Source organism: Anguilla rostrata, chromosome 7 (genome assembly GCF_018555375.3).
Source record: "Anguilla rostrata isolate EN2019 chromosome 7, ASM1855537v3, whole genome shotgun sequence".
In the NCBI taxonomy this organism is placed as follows: Eukaryota; Metazoa; Chordata; class Actinopteri; order Anguilliformes; family Anguillidae; genus Anguilla; species Anguilla rostrata.
In genome coordinates, this window is record NC_057939.1 from 24,995,067 (window position 1) to 25,018,750 (window position 23,684).

Below are 23,684 nucleotides of genomic sequence, written 5' to 3' on the forward strand. Positions count from 1 at the left end.
CGTTTTTGTGCCACATCTGTATAGTTAGAGTAGCCTAATATAACTCAGTGCAACTCAATATCTTATGTCGTCCTGCATCACACCTGAGATGGCAGCTAGCTCACAATAGGGAGGTTTTGATTAAGTGTTGTTTCAACCGCTTAGCATGTATCGTGTGCTGAAAATAGCCTATATTTGTCATAATCACTGGAACGTTGTGAGAGCTTGTATAGTGATGTTGTGTAACGATGTTGCGTCGCACGACGCTTGTCGAAATGGTCGAGCGACGAAGTAAAAATCGGGCTTTACTCGCGGACGCACGACCTTAAAACTGAGATTTAATCTCCTTCTTTGTAGCAGATAGATGATCTTCTTCTAAGCGGCGATTGGACATCGCAGTAGATGTCTACTATTACGCTGTAGTGGATACCGTAATGTTTATAATATAAAGACTGTATTCGTGTCGATTGTCCATGACGTTATGATCACTGCGGGCTGATTTAAATGACTTTAAGAGCACATCTTGTCCCCTGTTGATTGTAATACTTTTTAACTTTGTATGGCACTGGCTAGTAAATGGATAAATGCATGTCGATTTGTGGTTAAACATTCTCTGCAATATTCCAGGACAGACACAGCATCCTTTCCCCCAAGAATGCGTGAATTACTGAGGCATACCTTAAAAATGTTTTTTTTTTTTTTTTTCTTTCCAGCGGAAACCAGCGCCATTTTCTTGTTAAGTAACTTGTTTGTTAGATGTTATGACGCTATTGAAAGGAAGCATGTGCCCGGATTCCTCAAAGAGAACAAAAAGACATAGGCCTACCAAATGGCAAAAAACGTTATCCAAGCTGTTAATAATAATAATATTATTATTATTATTATTATTATTATTATTATTATTATTATCTTTTTTTCTGTCATTACGTTTAAAAGTGCTGAAATGTTTTGTTTTAAAAATGTATAGGTAACATGTTGTAAGACCCATCATGATCAAGGTAAAAATCCATTTGTGCATCCATCTGCCAACAATTCTGAAATTAAAACAGTAAAACATTATGGTGAAAATTATGTTTAACATGAATTGGATTCAGTGGTGCAGAGGGCAGCACTGTTGCTTCACAGCAAGAAGGTCCTAGGTTTAAATCCTGGGCCTTTATGTGTGGAGTTTGCATGTTTTCCCAGTGTGGGTCTCCTACAGTCCAAAAAGGCTAAGATGCTAGTCCAGGTATCATACATTTCCCATATGTTTGAATGTTTGAGTGAATGGGGTGTGTGCCCTGTGATTGGCAGCCTGTCCAGGGTGTATCCCTGCCTCCTGCCCAATGCACATTGGGATAGGCTCCTGCACCACCCCCCACCCCCACCCCCCCCCCCCCCCCCCCCCCCCCCCAACAGCCCTGCCCAGGATAAGCAGGGCATGGTTCACATGAACAGATGTTTCTTCATAAATACAGGCTTTGTCAGTGATTGAACTTTTTTTGTGTGCCTATGAGGCAGGGCACCTCCAATCTCATCGCATTCATTGGAACATGTGACTCCAGTTAGCTTTTGGAGAATCCATTACCCTAGATGTTTACATACGTTTTCCAACCTAGACTGTGAATGTTTAAATGATGCATTCAGTTTGAACTATACAGTTGGAACTATGCATTCTGCCAAACCCAGATTTGTCAGTCTGACTGGAAGATATTGAAGCATGAGTCATCACTCCAGAGAACGCGTTTCCACTGCTCCAGAGTCCATTGGTGGTGTGCTTTACACCACTCCAGCCGACGCTTTGTGCTTGGAGATCTTTGGCGCATGTTTAGCTATTTGGACATGGAATCCCATTTCATGAAGCTCTTGGCGAACAGTTCTTGTGCTAATGTTGTTTCCAGAGGGAGTTTGGAGCTCTGTAGTGAGTGTTGCAACCAAGGACAAACAATTTTTATGCTCTTCATGCTTCAGTACTGGGTGGTCCCATTCTGTGAGCTTGTGTGGTCTACTACTTTGCGGCTGAGCTGTTGTTGCTCCTATACGTTACCACTTCACATTTACAGCATTTACAGTTGACTGGGGCAGCTCAAGCTGAGCAGAAATGTGACAAACTGACTTGTTGAAAAGGTGACATATATGACAGTGCCCAGTTGAAAGTCGCTGAGCTCTTCAGTACGACCCATTCTACTGCATATTTTTGTCAATGGAGGTGGCATGGCTATATGCTTGATTTTATGCACCTGTTAGCAATGTATGTGGCTGAAATAGCATGAAAAACTAATTAGAAGGGGTGCCCACATACTTTTAGAAACTGAACTTATTTGTCTGTCCTTCATGAAATTGTAATAAGACAGTGTGACAACATTTTTATTGCATTAAAACATCACACACCAGAGGTTATCAAAAAATAAACTCAAAATCTCCCCCCCTATAGCTCGGTTCCTCCTGAGATGTCTTCCCATTGTGGCGGGGGAGGTATCTTGCCACCATGTGAGTGTTTTTATTCCAACTGGAATTTTTCCCCCCTCAATTGCTCGCTTTTTGCAGGTTCAGGCCTGGTTGTTGCCCAGTTTTTTTGTTTTTGGTTTTTTGTATGTCCACTGTAAAGTGTTTTTGTGACCATGTCTATGTACTATACAAATAAAATTTAATTGAACAATCTCATTTCAAATGGCGTTTGTCCTAAGGAAATACTGAGAGGATTATCATATTAAATTGTGTTGATTATTAAAAAACCAACACCACTAGCATATAGTGTATTAGGACTGATTTTCTGATTTTGTATTTCCACTGTAAAGCATCACTAACTATGTCTCTATGAAAAGTATTGTACAAATAAAATTGAATTGAACAGTTTCATTTAAATGGAATTTGCCAAAGGAAATGCTGAGAGGGTTATTGTATTAAATTATCATATACATTTTTTTAAACAGAATTTGCACAGAATGTTCATTTGAAGTTATATGTCTTATAATGACATAAATGGTAATATGAGAACTTGCTATTACTGATTAGTACTTATTATTATTTATTTTTAGGAATCATCAATGTACTGAGACGGCCCTTGTCCTAGTATTGAATGATTTCTTTCTCTCCATTTATTATGGCTGTATCTCCATTCTTGTCCTACTTGACCTACTGTGTTGCCTTTGATACCACTATACAGTATTATCTGTCGTAGACCAGAAAAATCAGTTGGTATCACCAGGCAAGCTGTTAGGTGGTTTAAACCTTATTTCTCTGACAGATCTCAGTTTGTTGGTTAAACAACAAGTATGCTGAGTATTCCAAGGTAAACTTTGGAGTACCTCAAGGATTTGTTTTGGGTCCTTTGCTCTTTTCTCTGTGCACGGTCCCCCTTGGGGACGTTATAAACAGACAAGGTAAACTAACACTGCTATGCAGATTATATGCAATGTTATATCTTTTGAACGAGGCTAAGTTGATTTGGCTAGCCGAATTAGAGACCTGTCTTTAAGATGTAAAGGCTTGGATGAGACAAAATTTCCTCTTGTTGAATTCTCATCAGACTGAGATCCTGGTAGTAGGTCCCAAATCTCTTAGGGATAAATTCCTGCAGTTTTCTTTAAATTTAAATTGCTTCTCTGTCACCGCCAAATCAGTAGTTAAAAACCTTTGTGTAACTATTGATTCAGATCTCTCCCTTCAGGCCTACATTAATCAATATCACAAGAGTGGCCTTCTTCCACCTGAAGAACATATCTAAAGATGTTTTCCCGCCAGAATGCTGAAAAAATGGTTCATGCATTTGTGTTCTCTCAGCTCGATTACTGTAATGTTTTATTGTCCGTTTGCACTAATTCAACCCTGAAACGTCTTCAATTTGTACAGAATGCAGTCACTATAGTTCTTACTAGAACTGAGAAATGTGAACATATCAGTCCAGTGGTCAAAACTTTTCATTGGCTGCCAGTCAAATTTTGAATTGACTATACGATTCTACTGTTAACTTATAAAGCTTTAAACTGTTTGGCTTTTGAATATCTTAGTGAGTTACTTATTCCTTATTCTCCTACAAGATTACTTTGTTCTCAAAATTCTGACTATTTGGAAATTCCAAGTATATCTATAATTACAATGGGACCTTCTCTTCTCTTACAGAGCTCCTGTCTTATGGAACAATCTCCCTGTGCATATTTGGGCTTCAGATACTCTGTCTATAGATGTAGGCTCAAAATCTACCTCTTTAATGAATCCTATAGTTAAAGATGTCTAGGAGGGGTAAATCGAGAGCATAGAGCTGTTATGTGAGCTGAGCTGACTGTGCTGTTTAGTCTGGGAGAGCGGATATAGCCTAGAGAGAGGTGATTCTGGGATGCTGGGCACTGATAAATGGTTAAGTTAAATCACAGAGTTAAGCAAGTTAGATGCAAATGTCTGGACAGAGGAGTGGGCCAGGGCATCCTAGCAGTGCTGCCTCTCAAGCCAGCAGAACCAGACGTTCGTTTGGCAGCCTAGACCTCATCATTGTTCTGGGCTAAGGAACAGAGGGTGGATGGTAGTTCAGCCTAGGCCATGAATGCATGGTCAGAGTTAGCTACTGCAGGATTACAAAATAAATTGAAATCTGGTTGGGGCATCAGTAGGTCATTGGTTATACACTGATGACTGAAGATTTTATGGTAGCTGGATAGAACTTCTGTATGAGTGTTTATCCTAGTTATCTGGTGGAGAGAGTACACTCACTCTGTGAGTTGACAATCTCTATGATGCCTAATGTTCTTTTCTCTGTTTCTTTTTCCCTGGGCCTCCTGCCCTTCCCTCACCCTGAGTTCACAGACTGCTCCAGCCTTGCTCCGTGCCCTGAGTTCAGGGGGTCTGCTCCAACCCTATCCATCGTAACACTCATAAAGGGGTGACATAGCTCAGGAGGTAAGTCCGATTGTCTGGCAGTCGGAGGGTTGCCGGTTAAAACCCCGCCCTGGGCATGTCGAAGTGTCCTTGAGCAAGACACCTAACCCCTAACTCCTAACTGCTCTGGCAAATGAGAGGCATCAATTGTAAAGCGCTTTGGATAAAAGCACTATATAAATACAGTCCATTCACCATCGCACTGTGGTCGTGGACCACTGCAGCCCTCTTTCTTCCCCTGGTTCATGCCCAGGCCTAGATGCAGCCTGGAGCTCCAGATTAATCACCATGCCCCTCTAAACTGCACACTATACTTCCCTTCATTTCGATTACTATTTTTCCAGCTAGTTTACCTCACCTCAAATGCAACCTGCTCAACCCATTTTATTTGTTGTGATAGATCCCTTAATACACTTCTGTTACATCCATTCTACCCCTATGTTATGCCAGCAGATGGGCTCCCCCTCTATAGCTGGGCTTTTCCTGAGATTTTTTCCCATTGGGGAATTTGCTTCTCTTGCTTGCTATTTGGGGGTTCAGGCCTGGTTTTTGCTCTTTTTTTGCTACTCTGTAAAAAGCACGATACAAATAAGATTGAATTGATTTGACTGATGTGCGTTCAGAAATTGGGTGCTGTCTTGGCATAAGTACTTATGCAGCAATGTATACCGGTGCTTATGTATAAGAGGAGTGTGTAGTTTAACTATTCATGTTTTGGCAACTGAGTTTTTTTTTTGTTTTTTTCCACCAGAATTGTATACATTTTAAACCTGGTAGGACATGTTCGCATGCATTTCTTCTAAACAGAAAGATAACACCTATAATGGCCTCACTGTTTTCCAAGACAAATCTCCAACACCGGAGTCAGAGATGACAGAGTTGGCTGATGATTTTTAAGCAGTGGTCCAATATCAATAGGACAATGAAGCGGCCTGCCGCTACACGTCATGAACATTGATGTCATCCCGGTATTTTAAGTGCAATGATATTTCACATATTAACGTATTGCGATCGGATATTCTAATTTGCATAAGTTGCAGCGATGGTGGCTAAAAGTAAAATGTAAAAAAAAAAAAAAAAGAAAAAAATATATATATGGATCCCATCACAGAAAAATGTTGGTCTACTGTTCCCTTGTGGGGCTTCTCTAAATCTAGGCTATTCAGCAAACGTCATTTCCTCTGTAGGCAAGTGAGCGTAGGTCTACAGCACTGAACGCTCTATGGTCTAGAGAGGGGTGGCTGCTCGTGCTCGCGTCTGAGTCGACTTTACTATATATGGGCAAAGCCAAGCAAACCTTCTGCGGAGCTGGCTTCCGTGTTTGTGCGATTAGGCGAGTCTAGACCAGCCGGTGGCAGGGACGGATAAGGGAGGCTTGGTTTTCCATTCATTCGGGGAGATTAACACCAAATCAGCGAAAATGGCCTGTGAATTAAGTAAGTGCATAGATAACAAAACATCTTGTCCTTCTCTTTGTTCATCTTGCATGGAACGATCTAGTTCCCGAATTTATTTATTTTGCGACAGAGTTAGCCTGGCTATATCATAGAGTCAGTATATTATCCAACGAAAACATCTAACATTAGCCAGCGAGCTATCGTCTGGTTTCTGTACGCGACGAGCAACCTCGCCCATTGCTGCCAGGTTAATGCCCATGGCTGGCTGTCTGCTTGCATCTGCACTATTTAGTTGTGTTAACTAGCTGTGCATTTTAGACGGTCTATCAACTATCTGCAAAGGTCTTGTAATATCTTCGTCCTGGTTCTCCCGTCTCAAGAAATCTGTCATCCGGGTATCAGTTTATTAGAAGTAGCTAGCCTGGCTAACTAGGAAAACCTATCGCCATTTGTACAATGCGGAACTATAGAGCTGGTTGTTATGACATGACAGTTCTAGGGACGCGGAGGCCTGTTTAACTCAGCCGGCAGTGGTCAACGTTAAGATTGATAGGAGTCTAGCCACTTTTCTTCTTGTATGGTGTATTTTTTGCCCGGTTATGACTGAGATCGCAGTGCCATGTGTTTGAGAGCATTTAAATGCCTGGCTATAGTTGTCATTTACTCTGGAAGTTTCCCCAATTGCATGATAGATTATTTAACATGCTACAAAAAACTACTTTGCTAGCGAACTATTGGCGTTGTTCTATTCAACTTTATCTGTAACTAAGTTAGCTACGTAGCTATTTATGTATTGCTGATTTCTTTGCAATTGTCCAATGCAGAAACGTTTTACATAATGTAAGCAGCAAGGTACTATTAAAAAAGACCTCCTCCTGTGTCAAGCCATCCATTAATAGCATGATTACATTGTGAATAGCCTTGTAACTCAAATTCATACGCTGAAGGAATGTACAGTGATGCTAGCGTTGAGTCTTAAAATTGATTGAATGTTCCTGTTACCGTTTCTCCCTTTCTCACCGTGCGCGCACAGAACAAGTGTTCGCCAGTCTCCCTCAGATGGAGAGAGGCGTTGCAAAAGTCATCGGAGGCGATCCCAAAGGAAACAACTTTCTGTACACCAACGGAAAGAGCGTCATCATCAGAAACATTGATGTAAGTTTTGTAGTATTGTATTTATCTGAATCGTCCATTTATTTGTACCCCACCTACTCGTTCTCATGTAAGCTACAATATGCAACTATTGCGACGTTACGTATTGCTTTTTTAATGTCACGTTAATCACTAAGTCAAACAGAAGCTTTTGAATCCCTGCAGTCGATTTTCGCTGAAGAGAATATCCAGGGATGAGTTGGAGGGGATGATGCTTTTACCAAGACCTTCGAATTTCAAATGTTTTCTTTGTTACCAATATATGATGTAAATTCATGCTTGACAGCTTGACAAATTCTAGAGCTGGGATATGACGCGAAATTCTGTTTTTCGCAGAATCCGGCAATAGCGGATATTTATACCGAACATGCTCATCAAGTCCATGTTGCCAAGTATGCGCCCAGCGGCTTTTACATCGCTTCAGGAGGTACGAACAGCAATCCTTGTGTGCCCCGAAACTTTATTTAGAGTGCAGGTCTGGCTTTGAGGTAAGGAGCTGACATTTCAGTCTGATTTGATTCCCATATATGATGTGCTGACACAGTAGACAAGATCAAGGTAATTATCTTGCTTGCAAAAAATGTATGCAAAATCTCAGCTGTTCTTAACAATACATCAAATGGACTGCAGTGTAAATGTAAGAGCAGGAAAAAATGAAGTAATATATTGGCCTTAAACCATGCAGACTGTTCTGATAGATTATTTTAAATTCTGCATCAACAGCTTTTTTGCTGTGTATTTGTGTATAATGTGTACTTCTGTAGTGTGCTGTTCTTCTCTTTTTATTGTACTTAAAAATGATGACATGCCTGTACGTCCTCCATACACCCAACAGAGTCACATACCTAAGCCTGAATGGGGGTGTGAGCATACATAATGAAATCTCTAGCATTGGTTCAAATGTAGAAATTTAACACCAGTTGGTTATTGGCACAGTTGTTTTTAATACAAATTTTAACATAATAAATCTTGTCAAATGTCATGTCTAATCGATTAGAAAGAATGACATCTATGTACAGTGTTCGTTTTTATTAATGGTAAGATTTCATTCCGCGATTATTTTGCCTTCATTAAAGTAATGGAGCACTGGGGTTCATAGACGTTATTGTCCTGTACTCAGATGCGTCAGGTAAAATCCGGATCTGGGACACGACCCAGAAGGAGCACCTGCTGAAGTATGAGTACCAGCCTATTTCGGGGGCAATCAAGGACATTGCCTGGTCAGGAGACAACAGCCGGATTGCTGTCGTCGGCCAGGGACGGGAAAAGTGAGTTCTCTTCTTCTTCTGTGCCAGCTTAGAGTTTTTGGGTTCTGATACACCCGTAAAATATAGACATTCTGCATGAGTGAAAATGTCTCTGGTTCCCGCTGAAGTAGTAAGGAAGCAGCGCGTACACTTCGGTGTACTACCTCACACCCCTGTGTGTATTTGTAGCAGGCACCGGTTTTAATTGGAAGTGACGTGAACTCTATCTTCCTATATCTATGCTGGAATGCTGTGTACAGGTATTGTGTATTTCAGAAGTCCAGAATGAGGTGTCCTCTAATGACAGTGAGGAACTGCAAAAAATTAAAATGCAGAAGCTGCGGGTTGGTCACATTGAGCTGTATTTCTCTGGCAGAAATAGAGTTGGGTGGAATGATCTCAGTGGATCACTCCTTTCTCATGGGGGCAGCTGTATAAATGAATTGTTAAAAAATGATAGCCCAGCAGGTTTCTCTAGGTAAGAGCGTCTGCCAAGTGCTTAGGTCAGTGGTTCCCAAACCTCTCCTCAGTTACCCCTGCCGGATCCAGGTATTTGACGTGTTCCACCTCAAGCACACCTGATACGACATACCAGGCCCTTAATTAGTTGCTCCAGGTGTGCTTGAGGGGGAACAGATCAAATACCTGGATCTGGCTGAGGGTCCCCGAGGAGGGGTTTGGGAACCCCTGGCCTAGGTGAAACTGGGGCCCTGCGAAGGCTAGCCAAAACTGGTTCAAAAGCAGGCCAACAACATGCAGCATGATGTGGGTTTCTGTTACGGTATCTGAGGTACAGGGCATAGCCCAGAACAACGCAGTCTTCCCAGGTATCCATCTCTGGTTGTACGCAGTGGTCAGGGCTCAGCGCTAGCTCCCCAGGCCACATCTCCTCAGTTTCTGGCACTGATGCAGGAAGCGATTTAATTGCATAGTTTACAGACTCCACCCATTGGTATGCAGTTTGCTTATTATTAACACAAGCTACACAACCAGGATTTCTTACCAATATCTGCTCCTAATTATTTTACTGGGGGCCGATGTTGGCACAGACAGAATGACAAAAAGGGCACCTAGTTCCGACACAAGGGAGGTGCCTTCCTGAGAGATTCACTCCAGTCCGGGCTGTGGATCAGTTTAATTGAAGTGTCCGAGCAAGGCCACGGATCATTTAACTTCCACTGTAAACAATACCCGTCATTACACAGTGAACTGTGATGGGAGTCATTTTGTGCAATCTAAAAATCTTTTAAGCCATGCAGTGTGTTTTGGTCTTGTGTGACATAAAGCTGCCTCGGTTTTTCTTTCCACGAACAAGCACTCCTCAGTCTGTGATTTTTGGCTATTTGTCTATTTCTGTGGAACCAAATGACATAGAAATGAAATCATTCTTGGCATTGCACCGGGTTGGGTTTACAGTGGTTTCCCAGCTTTACCTAGTGGAAGCATGGCAGCAGTTTTGAGCTTTATGAATGATAAAACTTTAGACCAGGGGCGCACAACTGCTTTCTTTTAGTACCCATGCGTTCGTAGGTGTACATTCTGACCAATTATTCTGGCTTAATTTTCTGACTACCTGTGCACACCAGTGCAGGTACACGCCTATATCAAACTGCAGTAAAACCTGTAAAAACATTTTAACCATAAATACATATGCAGTCTGCTGCTGTGCCTCCCAAGGATGGTAGCAGGCTCAATCAGTTCATTGAAACATTGAGCAATGATGGGTTCATGGGTATTTTGGTATCTTCCAGAGTTACTGTACTGCTTATTATAGTTAGTGTACCTCTTATTAAATGATACATTTTAAGCATTTAGCTGACACTCTTATACATGGTTACTAACTAGTGCAAACATGGCCTTAACATGGCCAGCTGAGCCAGGTGGTCTTCAGGGCGCATCTTTGAGTCCGCTGAATAAGTGTGATGAAATGTTTTGTTTTGTTTTGTGTTGGCAGGTTCGCATCGGTGTTTTTATGGGACTCCGGTTCCTCCGTGGGCGAGATCACCGGACACTCAAAGGCCATCACCAGCGTGGACATCAAGTCGTCACGTCCATACCGACTGGCCACCGGCAGCGACGATCAAACCTCTGCGTTCTTCGAAGGGCCGCCCTTCAAGTTCAAAGTTATGATGACGGTACTGCCCTGCCCTGTCTTCAGCTTATTGGGGGGGTTGATCTTTCTTAGATTTTTGGAAACACAAATCTAACAATGTCATTATCAAACGTACGTTTTTCTGATTACTAGTTTATTAATGCTGATTTTTCAAACACAAAATGTAAAATTTTCAGGCACAAAATCTCTCTTTGAGACTGAGGACCTTGGTATTTGTTTAACATCCCCCTCTAGGTGTATTTTAAAACCGTAAAAATATTCTATATTGAATAATAATTTGTTTATAATGGGTTTTCCACCAAAAAAAAATATCAGTAAACTCCTGAAAATGGTTTACTAGCATCTCTACACCTTTACCCTCATTGATAATGCCAGGATCTATGAATATGCAAATTGACAACGCTTGGTGCTGCAGTCCTCGGATATATAGTAGGCGTGGCACCCAGGTTGAAAATCAATTTCTTTGGCAAACCCATCAGCTTCTGCATGAGGTTCTGGAGGCTGTCATCTGTAAAATGTGCGCTATAAACACGGATTGCCTCTGCACTGTTAGGTACATCCATAGGATTTTTATAAACAAATCCCACCCATTTTTGTTTTAGATTGGGCTCCTGTGGTAACAAGTGGGAGAAAGTTCATACCTCAGGGTTGCATCCTAAAACTGCACTGTCTGTAATGTTTAACACACCAATTATCACAACAGTGTCACTAGCTAGTCTGCATTCTGTGTGCTAAGGTTTCAGTTTACCACATCACTTCATCTTGTAGGCCCCTGTGTTCAATTTCTCTAAAATATTGTTAATTTTAGTTGACTATGAACTACTTTTTCAAGTATCTTGCTCATGAAGGGTAGATTGCATAGAGGCCTGTAATTACACTAGGATCTAGATTTGGTCTCTTCAATACGGGTTTCAGAACAGCGGTTTTAAAAGCATTTGGAAAGATTTCTGTCTCCAGAGATAATTTTTTAGAACAGATGTGGAGACACTAAAAAAGTTTTTTTCTTAAATCTAGTAGGAACAGGGTTGAGATGACATGTTGAAGATTTGATATGTGTTACAATCTCAAAGGGTTCTGCCTCAGAGATTCTGGTAAAGCTCCTCATAGTGGCCATCTTGTTAGAGGGCAGATCATCTAAGTTAATGGTGTTTCTAATACCAGCTCTAGTGGCTGTTATTTGTTTGCTAAAAACGTGTGCAAATTCTTCACTTTGAGGCTTGAAGCTTGGCTAAGAAAGTCAGAGGCTGGGGGAGGATTTAGTAGGCTAATTGGTGAATAATTGAAAAGTACCATAGAAGAATTGCTCTTAGTACTATCTGCGAGTTTAAGAGATTATTTATCCATGGCCTCGCTTTTTCACAAGGCCTCTTTCTGACCTTAACAGGGGCGACTTTGTTCAGTATATTACTTACATTTGTATTAAAGGCATCAACCATTTCTTTTATAGAGCCGTTAACAGTACATAGATCAGAGGAATTTGCAAGCTCAGAACTTTTGTTCAGCTGCGGCATCTAATGGGGAAGTACAGAGAAACTGTCCGTCTACAGCAGAAGAATGTTTATAAAAGTCGCTCTGGTGACAAGTTCTGCACAAAAATCAATCTGTATAGTCAAAGTCATGCTTCCAAGAGGAATCGACCATTAAAAAACATGCTTGTGAGTGGGGAGGGGGTCTTTAATTCTGCATTTAAACAGTTGTTTATTTGGAGCTTGTTCTCTTTCATTAACAGAGATCTGGGTACGTCACATGTGTATGCATAAAGCACTCATTGATGGCTGTTGGCTATAGAGAGCATTCAGCAGTAAAGGAAAATTCTAGTGGCCCCAGAAGAATCATACCTCCCTTATTTGTTCAGGAACAGTCATAATCAACTGCGATTAAAAGGTCCTTTAAATCTAAAACGTGATGGGCTTAAACTTGCCTCGACCGCTGCCAATGTGCAACACCAACCTGAATTATGCTTGGCTGACATTTTTGACCAGAACAGTCAACGCATGCTAGTTGAGTTGGGGAGCGTGTTTTTAACCAGCTTGGTCTCAACCTTTTTTATGATTAATTTCCCTTGATTGAGAGTTTAATGTTGGTTATCAAAATGTTTATGTGTTTGTCATTCATTTTGGGATGAATTGGGCAGTGTTTACCAATCCAATCCAAACAAATAAAAAGTTTAAAAGAATTCAGCAAGAGAAGTGAAGTAGCAGAGACCGATTGGCTGTTTGCTAATCCTTCAAACAGAGGATTGTGGAATGCGGCCCACTGAAAACTCTGGAAAGAGCCTGGATTTCAAACCTGCTGTGTAATCAGCACTGGACTAGCTCTCCCCCCCCCCTCCCTCTTTTGGAAGAACTCCTGGAATGAGTGGCCTGTGTCTGGGCTCGTTTTGTCAGGAGGGCAACTTGTCAAACAGCCTGCTGCTCCTCTATTCATTCCACAGCCATTAGCGCTGTTCTTTGCTTCCTGTACTCTGCTCATTAATAAGTAGGCTTGTGACTAATGGGATGCCCATGCCCACACACTGTATTAATTACTCCCAAACAAGTTTGATGTTGGGAGCAAAGTTAAAATTTTTATTTCTTAAAATACTTTAGGTTAGGATGGGCTTCTACATTGACATTATGAAATAAATATAAGCACATTATATTCACATACTACCCATTACTATCAGATATAGATTTCGTCATTTATATGATCTTGAAGCATGGGTTTTGTTGTTAAAGATGGCCTTTTTCGCAGGTTGTGCTGAAAGCTAACATAGCAGATAAGTGGTGTATAATTAAAGTGTACTTGGTGATTTTTCTGAATTGAATTGATCATTTCCCTAACATGATATGATGCAAGAAGCCGAGTGTGTACTTGCCATTAGATTATTCAGTTCGTTGGCACACTTTTTAATAAAGGGAAATTAATGAAGAAAAGTTTGAGACCAATGATCAGTTTATAGGGAAGTTTTATACTACTATAACGATATCAGTGGTGTTTTAGAGCGAAGTAACACAGTGGCGAGCCATCTAGGTAAACCTAAAAATGTTTTGTGAGTCTACTTCTTCCTTCCAGCACTTTTTTTTTTACCTTCCCTTCTTCCAAGATTTACCTTCCCTTCTTCTAAGATTGTGACAGGTCAGTGTGGCTAGCAGAGAAGATTTATGAGCCTCTGGAATTCACCGTGTATTTATTCCCTGGGAACTGGGCAGAAAGGCAGTTTTGTCATTTATCATTAGATTTGTATTGGCATCCTTACCCTAGCGCGGAGCAGATACTTCTTGTTCTGTTCCTGCACTTTATTTGAATGCAAAGGGGCTGCCTCCGGCGAATCGTAGCCGATAAACTGGAGGAAGTGGGTCAGACGTAACCGTAGGCTCAGCTCCTGTCACCACGGACGAGGAGCTCTGCTCGATGGATAAATAACGTAACGTGATTGCGGAGAAAGTTCCTGACCCATTAGCAGCTGCCGACGGGTTCGTTTAGCAGGCTGTAAATTGCTTGGCTGGCTGGCGCTCACTGGTCTATTAAAGGAAACGGTCGACACGCGGAGAGTAGCTGCGGCACGCTAGCTCTGGGCAATGAACTCCCTGTTCATTCATGATCATTGCATTCTGGCATCTCTTTCATTAAGGGATGTGGGTAACGATGGTTGCTGTTATTGCTATTGTTTCTATGGTGGTAGTGGATCCAATTGAGATGACACTCAGGATTAGTGTATTGTAAGAAGAAAGAGGAAGCTCTCTCGAATTTGATGGAAAATGATGTTTATTTACAGTAACTGCAGTTGTCAGAGATACATGAAACTTATTTTGGATTCAGCTGAGTTGGTCTGAACCTCGTTCTCCAGACTGAATGGCTTTAAATACCTTTTTTCATACATTGTTTTCTGAGGCAGGGAACAGAAATATAGTCCGAATAATGTGATTTGATCAGTGTTTGGCCTAGCCAGGAAAGTCTATTGTATTGTTTATCAAGTCTCCTTTTTTGGGATAACTCTTTAATCACCCACGCCTGGCTGCTATTCTATAATTGAGTACTATGCTGATCGGTGGCGACAAGTTGTCATCTGTGCTTTTAACCTGCATTGTACTTACGATAAGTTGACCGAAACTATCTGGGTGGCAGTCATGGACGATGTGCTGGTGTTTGAGACTTGAGTGGATAATCTTGGGGTTTTGTGTGAATTGGAGTACTTTCTTCTCAATTATTTGCACTTTTAAATTCAGTCGTGTATAGTGTTGTTGTTTATATTTATTAATTTATTTGTTTGTTATTACCTGAATGTGTCATAGTTAAATTGTAATCAGTAGTTCTCTGACTGAGTCATGTGACTCAGGGAGGTCAGGGAATGTTTTAATGAACTGATTGACCTTGTCTGCGCCCCCCCCCCCCCCAAATTTCCAGGACCATAGCCGATTCGTCAATTGCGTCCGCTTCTCTCCGGACGGGAATCGGTATGCTACAGCTGCCTCCGATGGTAAGGTAAGTACCCGCTGTCTGCTTCACCTCCTGATTTAAACTTAGGGGAGTGACCGCATCTCTGAAAATAAAGATTACACTAACCGGAGGCCATCCCTACATTTAAGGCACCCTTGTTCTGCTGTTTCCATTGGACAGGGTAAACAAGTGTCATGATAGATGTTCAGTTAACAAACATCCATAATTTATTTTTTTGAACATTATTCTGAAATGAAAATGTTCATATTTTATAAAGTATGAATATGTTTCATACTTTATAAGTGATACAATGTAATAGTGTAATAAGGCTGTCCATATCATTCCTGCTGGATTTTCCAAATGGCTTTCCGCTGCTGTACCGCTTTAAAGTTTTGGAATGGGGGCAGGAAAGCTTTTGTTTAGAACCCTTAATTTTCAGTTGGATAGTTTCTCCCACGGGAAGCCACTGTGGAAAATTTGTTGACCGGGTCCCTAGCGGCTTCACGTACATCCACGTTTACACCGCCTCTTCCGTTCTCCTTTAAATCAGATCTTCGTCTATGATGGAAAGACCGGAGACAAGCTTGCTTCCCTGGGCGGTGAAAAGGCCCACGAAGGGGGCATCTATGCGGTGAGTGTCAGACGCTACGCGGCGTCCGCAGCCACCCCGCAGCTGGGTCAAAGTAGACCGGTTGATGCTTTGTCACAGCAAAGGGGTGAATTGCCATTAGGAGAGAGAATACGATGTGTGCTCGGAGAACAGTCTCTTTTATAATTACTTATAATAACCTGACTAGCTTATCGAAAGTGTTTGTAAACTAAATCCACATCAGCAGTAGAATTTACAGCAGAGGATTACTCTCAGGTCACGCTGGAACATGCTATGTAATTATATAGCTTATTTTGACAGTGTAAGCAGTGTGAGAGCAGTACTTTTTCTACTGTTCTACTGTTAGTTTTTTGTTTTTAATTTGTGAGAGTCCCCATTAGTGCAAATTACTTTTGCCACCTCATTCCGCTGACTGAACTCAACCTGAAATTTGTAGCCCACTTTATTAGTCCCGTTAGAAAACCTTAAAAACCTCAATCAAATCCGTGGCCGTAACCTCCTTACTCTGTCAAGGCACCGCGCTGTCCATGTGTTTCCTGAGAACGGTGAACAACCCCTTGAAGAGGAGATATTGCACGCCCCTGATGTGATTCATGTAACACATTGGTGCTATATAACAGTGGTGAAGATGACTGCGACTGAGATTGTAACTGATGATGATGACAGCGACGATGACGGCAGAGGTGATAACGGTACTGCTGAGCTCTAATCCTTTCCTCCGTCGCCCCCCCCCCCCGCAGATTAGCTGGAGTGGCGACAGCTCCCAGCTGATATCTGCGTCGGGAGACAAGACGGTGAAGCTGTGGGACGTGGCCGGCAACACGGCGGTCACCACCTTCAACATGGGCGGCGACGTCAACGACCAGCAGCTGGGCTGCCTGTGGCAGAAGGACCACCTGCTCAGCATCTCCCTCTCCGGCTACATCAACTACCTGGACAAGAACAACCCCGACCGGCCCTTGCGAGTCGTCAAGGTGACCTATGTGGATTTGTAACCGCTCGATTGGCCACGCGGGTGTCGCAAAAGCAACGATTGGTTGTAAAAGTGAATTAGAGGCGGGGCTCCCTGCTGAGGCGGCTTCCGTGTAATGACATGTACGCAACCGACGCGGAAGTGCAATTCGCCCAGCGTGTTCGACAGTGTTCCACAGTCTGGGACCGCGTTGTTTTTGCTTAACCATAAAACACTGTACTTCAAATCCAGTTGCTACTAAAAAAATAATATCCTGAGTCTCCCTCTTGCACTTATGCTGGCACTTAACAGTATGCTGTAGGTTTATATGATGTCTCCAAGTGCCATTAGTGACACCGACAGCTTGGTGTGTTGCATTTGCTCTGAGTGTCTGCTAAAGCACTGAATGTAATTATTGTGGGCACCATGGGGACTCTATCATGTGCGTTATGTAGAAGCAGACCATTTTCGGTAATGATAACAAGCTGATTAGTCCTTGCATTTACTGGAGTTTTCTTCCTTATTTTATTGGTGCCAAAAGCCCTTTTTACAGCATCAGATCCTCTTAAAGGCATCACAGAGTCTTTTCTCTGGCATAGGGTAGCCCACGTGACAACACTGATAAGATAAAAGCTTGTGCGGGGGTTTAAAATTTTAAGAATCTGCTGGCGACTCGATTAAACAGTCCTACCCCTTCTCTGAACCATGCTCTCTGTGTGCAAAATTAATAAAGTGAAAATTTTGAGATGTAACAATAACCACTTAGGGTTGTGTAACGGATAGCTAGAATATAATGCTCTTTGCTTCTGAAAAACATTTTTGCCGTTCACTAATTCAAGAAAGCAAAACTGCTTATAAATTATTCATCTTTTAACAATGAGGAAATAGTTTCCTGCATTTATAAGAATTATGTACGGAGGGATTGCCAGTAAGACTGGGTTTAACATTGTGAATAAAAATGTAAAAAAACAGGTCAGGTAACAGAACATACTAAATGAAAGATTTGACTGGTAAAATACTAACTCCCCCACTGAAACCTTCAATATTGCACATTAATAAATGTCTTGGTTCTCTGGTGTGTATGCACTCACACAAATAGAAAACGCAAGAGCAGTGTGCCAAAGCAATTCATTGCTTGGCTATAAAAGACATGCTTTCATCCGGCTGCCATTTCCCATGATGTACAGCATAGAGATTTGGTCCAACTACAATGGCACCCTTGTCCTAAACAGCTGAGGAAAGAATTAAAGCAGTAACTGATTTATTCATTTGATTCATTTTTGTTGTACTATTGTTATTATCCTTATTTAGTGTATTCCATTTGTGTCGATGACTACTAAAGCAAAAAAAAAAAAAGTATATTTCCATCTGCACAACAACTTTAATTCTGAACGTAGATCTTCAATAATTGTAAATGCTTATATAAACAGTTAATGGCTGTTGTAAATCTGGACCCCCCCCCCCCCCGCATTAAATTATTCACTGATTTAACACTTCTGTAAATGTATCCCCATAATTCTATTCTTAATCACTGGATTCCATAATAACCCTTGTGTTTTTTTTTATTTCTTCCCTAGGGACACAATAAATCCGTTCAGTGTCTGACGGTGCACAAATCAGAGGGAAGGTCCAACATCTACACCGGTAGCCATGATGGTAACATCTATATCCTTTCACCGAGCTGCACCTGGACACGATCTGCCGATTATCACCTGTGTTTGTGTGCTCCTGTGTCTGAGTCCGTGTGGATATCTGTGTGCGCTTAATATTGCCTGTGCGTGCGTGCGTGTGTGTCTGCACACCGCAACCGTCGCCGTGGCATATGTTTCTTTAACCCCACGCCCGCACTTTGCTGGGACGCCGAGACCGGGGACTGCGATGAGTTCCACGGGAAGGGCCACAGCAACCAGGTGTCCAAGATGGCGGTGGACGAGTCGGAGAAGCTGGTCACCTGCAGCATGGACGACACCGTGCGCTACACCAGCCTCGCCAAGAAGGAGTACAGGTGAGCCGGCGAGAAGCGGCAGATGCCCACGGGTCATCGAACAAATGCTCGGGACAACAGACACATCAGCTCAAAGCACAAGACCAAGTGGAGCAGATGGCGGCTAATACACACGGCAATAGCAGGCCGTTTTATTACTTGCTTTAATGGTGCTAGCCCTATAACCCCCTATAGGTGTTTATTTTATCGTGTCTTCTTTTCCATTTTTCTGGAAAATGGAAAGAATGTTTCAGATTCAGGGGGGCTGGGGTGACCGAAATAAAAACTGGGTTTTTTGTGTGTGTCCGGCAGTGCTTCTGACATGGTGAAGATGGACGTTCAGCCCAAGTGTCATGCCGTGGGACCAGACGGATACGCGGTGGTCGTCTGCATCGAGCAGGTAAACAGTCCTTCCTGCGCTTTCCTTGGCCTGTCAAGTGTTGATGCAGGTGCAGGTGATGTGCTGCATGAATATAATTTACTTGAAATGGTTTCTGTGAAACTTTGCATATTCTCACACGTAAATTTAGTCAACGTTCTTATCCAGAGCAACTTGCAGAGCTTACTTTTTTAAATTTTTATGGTATGTGTACCATCCAAAGCTGTACTTTTTGTACAGTACGTAAGCATGCTGTATGCTTTTGTACTGTAGAAAGCTGTAGGCCTCCTGTTACTGCTGCAGTTCGGGCTTGATTTAACCGCAGTGCCTCACCTTGGACTCAAACCTGCAGCCTCTAAATTATGAATCCAGTTTCATATCCGTGATACAACACTCCCATACTTTTCTCAGACTGCATGTGTACAAAGCTTTATGAGATATGAAATTGTCACTGTCTGCAGAAGAAACCTTGCTGTCACTCATTTAATCACTGAGTGACTGAGTCACTACCCCCCCCCAAAAGTAAGGTAATACCTCTATTTTAACACTAGGTGGCAGAAGGGCACCAGTAAATTGACCCTGCGTTACTTCTGAACTGAAGCGGTTGTTTGAATCGTGTGCGTCGCTGTGTTCATGTGGACAGCTGGTGCTGCTGAAGGGCGGGAAGAAGGTGTTCACCCTGGACAACCTCGGGTACGAGCCGGAGGCCGTCGCCGTCCACCCAGGCGGCGGGACTGCCGCGGTAGGAGGGTCGGTAAGTCCCAGTCATAGGTTACTTTACCTTAAATGTTTTGGCTGACGCTTTTTATCCTAAGCGACGTACATTAGGTGCATACCAAAGATCATTGGAACAACTACATAACATTGGTCCAATAAGGTACAATGCTCATTTTGTACAGTTTTTCATTGCCATGAACATTAAGACTAGTTCACAGAGTGAACATTACTCTGACCTAACATATAATAAGTCAAACTAGGAGGAGGGTCATAGGTCCCAGTGCACCACCATTTTGAAATCTCAGGCCAACTTCTGCTCTGTATTATTCAATTATCTGTTTATTTAATCTAAAGATTTTGCGCACGTGAGCGAGAGAGAGAGAGAGTGAGAATGTGTGTTTACTGAGCCTCGCTCGCCCTCACCTTGGAGTTCTTTCTGCTTGTTTTCACCCGGGTTTTAGGACGGGAAAGTGCATCTGTACTCCATTCAGGGAAGCGCGCTGAAGGACGAAGGGAAGACGATGGACGCTCAGGGACCCATCACCGACATGGCCTACTCCCGCGACGGGGCCTACCTGGCCGTCTCGGACGAGAAGAAGGCCGTCACCGTCTTCACCGTGGCCGACGCATACGCCGTAAGCCTGCGCGCTCTCGTCTTTCGCCCTCCGTTCCTCTGCCCGAGAACCGAACCGGCAGTTCTGTCTCTCTCTTTCCCATCCTTCCTCCCTTACTCTCCCTTGACCTCCCTCTCCCTCCTCTCTTTTGATCTCTCGCGATCTTCCTCTTGCTCCCTCTCACTCTGTCATTCTCTTTTTTGCTTTATTGCTTTTTTTTTTTTGTCTTACCGTCTCTCGCTCTGTTCCATTGTCTCTCTCTCTCTCTCTCTCCCTCCCTGCCTCTAAACATCCGTGTGCTTGTCTTGCTACAGGAGAAGGATGTCTTTTACGGGCACCACGCGAAGGTGATGTGTCTGGCCTGGTCGCCAGACAACGAGCACTTCGCCAGCGGGGGCATGGACACCATGGTCTACATCTGGACCCTCAGTAACCCGGACAAGAGGATCAAGATCCAAGGTGAGCCCTTCCGTCACGGTGAGCTTTGAGTCCACCTTACCCAGGAGAACGAGGTTTTGAGAACCTCCCACGCCAAGCGTCAAGGGGAGTGCAGCCATTGGCTCTGCTCGGCCAGCCTGCGGTGACATCGCAGCGGCCTCTCCCTTTTTTTCTTTTGCGGTTCACGAAGCCTCGCCCTTGGTATTTAAGACGGGGGGGTCACCGTAAACCGAGCTGGCGACGTTCCGGTGATGTCAGTGCTGCGCGGCGTCGGGTTCCGTCGCCGGGGATTCCCAGCCTGCTTCTCATCCGCGAGCCGTGAGGCGTCCATTTCGACACGCTCAAAATGAGCAGCTCTCTGGCAGCTCTCCTCCCATGTTGTTGCGTCGCGTCAACAGATGCGAAGGAGACAGGGAGACGTCCAGCGGCGAGCGGTATCGGCCCGGCCGTACGCTGCTCTGCTGCAGAACATAGCTGAGCTCATCCTGTTTACGCAGTGTCTTCTAGCAGCAGTCTTTTGGGTTGTGCTGCTCGATTGTTGATATGTGTATTGATTGACGTTTAATGCTTTGAAGTCTGACACTGTTAAGTGTAAAGTATTATAAACCGGATGGTTTCCGGTCCTAGATGCCGATTGGTCAATACTAACAACTCCCCCTTGAGGCGTGACTATATTCACAATATAGCACGGCCTTTGGTGCCCAGTTGCTTAATTAAAGCACAGACATTTACGCAGGTCCTTCCGGTATTCTGATCAGATCAGTGTTCTCAGTTACACGATTAGCCTTTATTTATGAGTGGCAAAATAGTTTTCAGTAATGCCGACAATACGTTTTTCTGATTTTTAAGTTTTGTGTAAAAACGTTTTTCGCCAAAGCAGGTCCCAAGGTGGGCTTTTTACATGATGACGGGGACAGTGGAGGGAAAATTAGGACTAAATGTTCTTTTCTTTGCTGGTATTTAGCAGATGCTCTTGTCCAGAATTACTTACAGTGCAAACACAAGTGGACTGAGCACGGATCAAAGTACAGTAATTCTGCCTTGGGAAAAGGGCATTCCCAAGAGAGAGCAAGAGCCAGACTCTATTGACAGCTCGCCAACGACAGCCTTGAACATTAAACTTAAGTTGTGCAAAACTATTATAATGAGCATTAAACTATATTAAATCAACCATTTTATGCTTGTACAAAGCTGTGTCCCAGGCAGAATACTAAACTTATTGTTGTTTAACTCATCCCTTTTTGGAAGTACCTGTAGGCTGCCCCAATCGGAATGCTCACCAATGTGTTGTTCATTTCATCTCTCCTTCAGATGCTCACCGGCTGCACCACGTCAGCAGCCTGTCATGGCTGAACGAGAACACCCTGGTGACAACCTCGCATGACGCCTGCGTCAAGCAGTGGACTGTCAAATTCTAACCGGTGCCAGCGGCTCTTTGGATCATCAGGGACTAGAACTGCTGTAGAAGACATGGCGTTCTCCTCTATCAGTTTGTGTATCTGTCCCCACCCCCCCCCTGTTCTGATAGGTCCCTGAGCCGTCATGGCGACGGGGGAAAAAGGTTCACATCTAAACACGTATGCTGTATTTTTGAAGCTTTAGTCGGCTTAACTGATTGCACGGAAAACACAAAGGAACACACAAAAAAAAATAGAAGCACTTAACATTATATCTGGAGCTTTTTCAAATAAAAAAAAAAAAGTAAATAAAAAATAAAAAAAGAGACACCCGCATAAAGGAAAAAACTTTCTATGCTCGACATTCCAGAGACAGCCATCTTGTCTCAGTTCAAACGGGGGATAGAGAGCTCCGTCTGCTCGCTTATTTCTATTGAGGGATGTGTGTTAAAATTGTATGGAGTGGGATTTGACTTTCTGCCTGGTTGTGTGACCGTGGGATGTTTCTGTATCTTCCAGAATTGTTACGTTGAGTGGGTGGGTGGAAAGGAAAGTAAAATTAAAGCTTATGGTGGATAACAGTGTGCAAGGTGTAGCTCCTGCATCCTCTATCATTATGTTCTTTGTATCTCACTGTTTTGTTGCCTCAATTTTTTTTTCTTACCGGTGAGTATGATTCATAACAATTATAATAATGACGATGATGATGATGACATTAAAAAAAAATAAAACATTTTTATGCATTTCCAACAGATCTCAAGTCCCATCTCACACTAATCCATAATCCATCTTTTTTCCTGAAAGGGTTCTTCTATTCATTACATTTTTTTAAATGGATTTTTGTTTGTTTTCACCAAACGGATTAGCATAGGCTTTAGACAGTTCTATTAGAATAAGCATTACTGGGCCCCAAGATGCTAATCTGTTTCTTTCGATTATTGTGTCACCAAACCTAAGTGTGTAGCTGTAACTGAATACTTTGGGTCCTAATTCTTGTCGTGCACTGACGGGACGCCTCCTCACGAACGTTTCTGCAGGCGCGTCATTTGGCTTGCAAAGCCTCTGTCACCAGCAGCGCAGGCCTCCCTGGAGTCCTTCGGGGGGGTATCTCCCCGCTATGCTTTTTGCTCGTCTGAATGCGGGGAGAGGGGTTGCAGCCGCCTCTGGTTCCCGTCGCCTGGACCCAGGTCTGTATTTTTACTGGCTGTGACCGACTGAGAGGAACCGCCCGCTGAATGGCCGTGCTCCTCGCGCGTTGACACTGTAGGGTACCGTTGGGAGGGTGAGCCGCGCCAGAAGAGCTGTCGCTGAGACCGCGAGCGGTTTCTCCCGGTTTCTCCCATCTCCAGCCTCCCTCGCTCTGTTTCTCACCTGCTCATCTCCGCCCTCGTCTGAAACGGCAGCGCAGCTCTCTGCTGTCTCTGCATTATTCATT

The 23,684-nt window shown here is 43.1% G+C and overlaps 1 protein-coding gene across 1 annotated transcript; it reads left to right on the forward strand.

Annotated features, from left to right (window-relative positions):
* The first annotated feature begins 6,029 nt into the window (after positions 1–6,029).
* wdr1 (WD repeat domain 1) lies at positions 6,030–22,999 on the forward strand. Its single transcript, XM_064343859.1, has 15 exons — positions 6,030–6,266; positions 7,261–7,382; positions 7,716–7,806; positions 8,500–8,647; positions 10,581–10,761; positions 15,126–15,203; positions 15,709–15,789; positions 16,509–16,742; positions 18,298–18,385; positions 18,569–18,725; positions 19,017–19,104; positions 19,727–19,837; positions 20,262–20,435; positions 20,729–20,873; positions 22,164–22,999. The coding sequence occupies exons 1-15, from the start codon at positions 6,251–6,253 to the stop codon at positions 22,268–22,270; spliced, it is 1,821 nt and encodes a 606-aa protein (XP_064199929.1). The 5' UTR covers positions 6,030–6,250; the 3' UTR covers positions 22,271–22,999.
* The last annotated feature ends 685 nt before the right edge of the window (positions 23,000–23,684 follow it).